The following is a 5,442-nucleotide window of genomic DNA, read 5'->3' on the forward strand; positions in this document are numbered from 1 at the left end:
TCTCATCGTTGATGTTTTTGTCTCTCTTTCTCTCCCTCCCTCTCTGAAATCAATAAAATATTTTTTTAAGAAATTGAAAATTACTTCTTATGGCTCAGAATGCGTTTTTAGAAACAAACCGATTCTGTCTAGGCCTGAAGCCGTGGTGGCGGGCTCAGCCGCAAACTGGTCTGTGAAGTGTCGGTGCTGACCCCTCGGGGCCGGGCACAGGCACAGTGTGATTTCACACGTGGCACGGACAGACAGACAGACGTCGGGGAAGGCGAGAGGGACAGAGAGACGGGTGAGGCTCAGGCTGAGGAAATTCACCCCGTGGAGGGAGACGACGCCTGCCTCAGCTCGATGCTCATGACCCAGCCGACACCGCCTGGAGACGTGCCCTCGGGGCGCCCTGGGCAGCCGACTCCCCTCGGGGCGCTGGCCGTGGTTGGGGCTTTGGTCTCGGGTCTGGAAGGACCAGCAGGATCAAAGCCGACTTTCTGGGAAGCGAGGGCAGATGCGGACACTGAATCCCAGCTCGTCTGTGCCCCAGGGGGAGGGGGGACGCGGCCTGGTTCACGCGGCCGGTGCTGACACCGACGTTGTGGCTGTGGAACGCCGTGTGTCACTGACCTCACAGGCTTTCTGTCCAGTGGGACGCCCGCGGGCAGCTCGGAGCTCAACCCGTGTCACCAGGATGTGCCTTGGGATGGGGGTGGGGGGCTGCAGCCTTGGAGAACACGAAGCGTTTGGAAACCCGTGGGCCCCGCCGCCCCCGTCAGCCGTCCCACGGCACCAACGTCCTCCAAGGACTGAGCCGATGCTGAGCCAGGCCCCGCTGTTTCCACTCGCAGGCTGAGGAGCCCTGGGCACGTGTTCAGAATGTTAAGAGGCCTCACGCCTGTTCACGACCACAGTGTCCAACGCATCAGAGATTGGGTGGGAAAGGCCAGCTCCCACCGCGGTGCAGGGCGTCCTAGGCAGCCGGCCTCCGTCCTTCCCGAAAGGCTTGGACGCTGCGGGGATGCACAGCTGCCTCCCTCACGTGCAGCAGGAGCGTGGACTGGCACCGAAGGGACGCTCACACCCGCCCACAGGCGCCCTGTCCCCACTTGGTTACCAGCCGGGCCAGGACCAGCTGCCCGGGAGCTGTGCTGTCTCCGTCCCAGAGGGTCGGCCAGGGGCCTCATGCACCCACTTGGCAAGTGGGTGACGTCTCCCAGAGGCTCGGATGTCGGGCTGTTAGCGCTGCTGCTCGCGAGATGCCTCCTTCCTGCCTCATGGCTCTGCTGAGGGCCCTGTCTGCTGGCGAGGTGCCTCACCCCGTCCTGGCCATGCCTTTCTGTTCCTCTCCATTCATGCTTCTTCCCTTTCTTTCTGCTGCATGGAGACCCTCTGCTGCACGCGTGTGAGTATTGGGGCTGCCCTGCTCTTTCCGGCACCCTCGTTTCTGCCCTTGTGACTGTTGGCCTCTGCGCTGCCTGGCTGTCCCCTGGACGCTGTCCTGTCCCACCCCACCCCCCGCGAGTCCTGGACGGAGCGGGCAGCGCTGACAAGACTGGGTTTCCCAATATGGTGCTGCTTGCGAATCAGGCGGTGACTGTCAGACGCCCCAGCCGCGTGCTGGTGGAAAGAGGGTGTGACATTCAAGAGGGGAATCGTCCTTACCATGTGCACGTGGAGGGAAAAGAAAAAAAAGACAAGCTCGCTTAAACTTTCAGACCTGTTTCCTTGTTTTCCAAGGTTTAGAAAATCGGCATCACCATTCACTTCGCGCATTACAACAGCTTCACTAATCTGCTTGCAACTGCTTTTTTTTTTTTAACTTTTTATTTTGTCTGTTCACCTCAGGGGAGAGGAGAGTCGTTAGGGGTTCCCGAGCTTGGCGTGAGAGGGCTGTTTATTATTCCTTGTGCAAACTTGGTAAAACGAAGAAGGAAAGGACTCCATCCTATTTTTGTGGCGATAGAAACAATTTAGCTCTTGCTTTTTTGTTTTGTTTTAATTAGTAAGTATGGGAAGTACACGTTAAAAGTGAGTTTAACAGAAAGTAACGGGTGTTTGTAAGGTTCCAGGGTTAGTCCTCACCTTGGGGGGGGCATGTGCTGGTGAGCTGCGTGGAGGAGAGTGAAATCCCTTATGGTAACTGGGTCAGGGGTGGGATTTCGGGGCCGTGCAGACGGCGCTGTGTTGGGCCCCTGGAGAGCAGGGCGAGGCGCTCCATCCTCTGTCCGTCCCCCGCCTGCGCCTCAGGTGGGAAAGGAGCCTGTCCCTAGGGGTTTCCTTCTGTGGTGTCGTTCGCAAGGATTTAGCATGTTGCTCCTCGTGTGTCCCGAAGACGTGAATGGAAAAGTACTTCAGCCCTGGCCGGGGTGGCTCGGTGGATAGAGCGTTGGCTTGCGGACTGAAGGGTCCCGGGTTTGACTCCTGGTCAGGGCACAGGCCCGGGTTGCGGCTCGATCCCCAGTGTGGGGCTTGCGGGAGGCAGCTGGTCAATGATTCTCATCGTTGATGTTTTTGTCTCTCTTTCTCTCCCTCCCTCTCTGAAATCAATAAAATATTTTTTTAAGAAATTGAAAATTACTTCTTATGGCTCAGAATGCGTTTTTAGAAACAAACCGATTCTGTCTAGGCCTGAAGCTGTGGTTGGCGGGCTCAGCCGCAAACTGGTCTGTGAAGTGTCGGTGCTGACCCCTCGGGGCCGGGCACAGGCACAGTGTGATTTCACACGTGGCACGGACAGACAGACAGACGTCGGGGAAGGCGAGAGGGACAGAGAGACGGGTGAGGCTCAGGCTGAGGAAATTCACCCCGTGACCTCACAGGCTTTCTGTCCAGTGGGACGCCCGCGGGCAGCTCGGAGCTCAACCCGTGTCACCAGGATGTGCCTTGGGATGGGGGTGGGGGGCTGCAGCCTTGGAGAACACGAAGCGTTTGGAAACCCGTGGGCCCCGCCGCCCCCGTCAGCCGTCCCACGGCACCAACGTCCTCCAAGGACTGAGCCGATGCTGAGCTGAGACCTTGGTCCCAGATGCTCCAGGGATTCCGGACGTTTGTTTGAAGGGCAGGTTTGGGGGACGCCTGGCTCAGGGCCCTGCTGGCGAGGTGCCTCTCCCCGTCCTGGCCTTGCCCTTCTGTTCCTCTCCATCCATGCTTCTTCCCTTTCTTTCTGCTGCATGAGACCCTCTGCTGCACGCGTGTGAGTATTGGGGCTGCCTTCCTGTTTCGTTGCTAGATGACCCCTAAGTCCAAGAGGAAGACGATACACAGCCGGATGCTGCGGCCGGTGTCGCACAGCTGCCTCCCTCACGTGCAGCAGGAGCGTGGACTGGCACCAAAGGGATGCTCACACCCGCCCACAGGCGCCCTGTCCCCACTCGGTGACCAGCCGGGCCAGGACCAGCTGTCTCCGTCCCAGAGGGTCGGCCAGGGGCCTTGTGCACCCACTTGGCAAGTGGGTGACGTCTCCCAGAGGCTCGGATGTCGGGCTGTTAGCGCTGCTGCTCGCGAGATGCCTCCTTCCTGCCTCATGGCTCTGCTGAGGGCCCTGTCTGCTGGCGAGGTGCCTCACCCCGTCCTGGCCATGCCTTTCTGTTCCTCTCCATTCATGCTTCTTCCCTTTCTTTCTGCTGCATGGAGACCCTCTGCTGCACGCGTGTGAGTATTGGGGCTGCCCTGCTCTTTCCGGCACCCTCGTTTCTGCCCTTGTGACTGTTGGCCTCTGCGCTGCCTGGCTGTCCCCTGGACGCTGTCCTGTCCCACCCCACCCCCCGCGAGTCCTGGACGGAGCGGGCAGCGCTGACAAGACTGGGTTTCCCAATATGGTGCTGCTTGCGAATCAGGCGGTGACTGTCAGACGCCCCAGCCGCGTGCTGGTGGAAAGAGGGTGTGACATTCAAGAGGGGAATCGTCCTTACCATGTGCACGTGGAGGGAAAAGAAAAAAAAGACAAGCTCGCTTAAACTTTCAGACCTGTTTCCTTGTTTTCCAAGGTTTAGAAAATCGGCATCACCATTCACTTCGCGCATTACAACAGCTTCACTAATCTGCTTGCAACTGCTTTTTTTTTTTTAACTTTTTATTTTGTCTGTTCACCTCAGGGGAGAGGAGAGTCGTTAGGGGTTCCCGAGCTTGGCATGAGAGGGCTGTTTATTATTCTTTGTGCAAACTTGGTAAAACGAAGAAGGAAAGGACTCCATCCTATTTTTGTGGCGATAGAAACAATTTAGCTCTTGCTTTTTTGTTTTGTTTTAATTAGTAAGTATGGGAAGTACACGTTAAAAGTGAGTTTAACAGAAAGTAACGGGTGTTTGTAAGGTTCCAGGGTTAGTCCTCACCTTGGGGGGGGCATGTGCTGGTGAGCTGCGTGGAGGAGAGTGAAATCCCTTATGGTAACTGGGTCAGGGGTGGGATTTCGGGGCCGTGCAGACGGCGCTGTGTTGGGCCCCTGGAGAGCAGGGCGAGGCGCTCCATCCTCTGTCCGTCCCCCGCCTGCGCCTCAGGTGGGAAAGGAGCCTGTCCCTAGGGGTTTCCTTCTGTGGTGTCGTTCGCAAGGATTTAGCATGTTGCTCCTCGTGTGTCCCGAAGACGTGAATGGAAAAGTACTTCAGCCCTGGCCGGGGTGGCTCGGTGGATAGAGCGTTGGCTTGCGGACTGAAGGGTCCCGGGTTTGACTCCTGGTCAGGGCACAGGCCCGGGTTGCGGCTCGATCCCCAGTGTGGGGCTTGCGGGGGGCAGCTGGTCAATGATTCTCATCGTTGATGTTTTTGTCTCTCTTTCTCTCCCTCCCTCTCTGAAATCAATAAAATATTTTTTTAAGAAATTGAAAATTACTTCTTATGGCTCAGAATGCGTTTTTAGAAACAAACCGATTCTGTCTAGGCCTGAAGCCGTGGTGGCGGGCTCAGCCGCAAACTGGTCTGTGAAGTGTCGGTGCTGACCCCTCGGGGCCGGGCACAGGCACAGTGTGATTTCACACGTGGCACGGACAGACAGACAGACGTCGGGGAAGGCGAGAGGGACAGAGAGACGGGTGAGGCTCAGGCTGAGGAAATTCACCCCGTGGAGGGAGACGACGCCTGCCTCAGCTCGATGCTCATGACCCAGCCGACACCGCCTGGAGACGTGCCCTCGGGGCGCCCTGGGCAGCCGACTCCCCTCGGGGCGCTGGCCGTGGTTGGGGCTTTGGTCTCGGGTCTGGAAGGACCAGCAGGATCAAAGCCGACTTTCTGGGAAGCGAGGGCAGATGCAGACACTGAATCCCAGCTCGTCTGTGCCCCAGTGGGAGGGGGGACGCGGCCCGGTTCACGCGGCCGGTGCTGACGCCGACGTTGTGGCTGTGGAACGCCGTGCATCACTGACCTCACAGGCTTTCTGTCCAGTGGGACGCCTGCGGGCAGCTCGGAGCTCAATCCCATGTCACCAGAATGTGCCTGGGGGTGGGGGTGGGGGGACGGGGACTGC

General features: G+C 58.3%; 1 protein-coding gene across 1 annotated transcript in view; it reads left to right on the top strand.

Annotated features, from left to right (window-relative positions):
* LOC102261942 (leucine-rich repeat-containing protein 16A) overlaps window positions 1-5,442 on the top strand; it is a 97,996-nt gene that overhangs the window by 75,446 nt on the left and 17,108 nt on the right. The window contains exon 31 of the mRNA XM_014537145.1: window positions 3,215-3,359. Within this exon, the coding sequence (XP_014392631.1) occupies window positions 3,215-3,359 (145 nt within the window). The remainder of the gene's footprint in view (window positions 1-3,214; window positions 3,360-5,442) is intronic.

Source organism: Myotis brandtii, unplaced genomic scaffold (genome assembly GCF_000412655.1).
Source record: "Myotis brandtii unplaced genomic scaffold, ASM41265v1 scaffold1733, whole genome shotgun sequence".
Taxonomy (NCBI): Eukaryota; Metazoa; Chordata; class Mammalia; order Chiroptera; family Vespertilionidae; genus Myotis; species Myotis brandtii.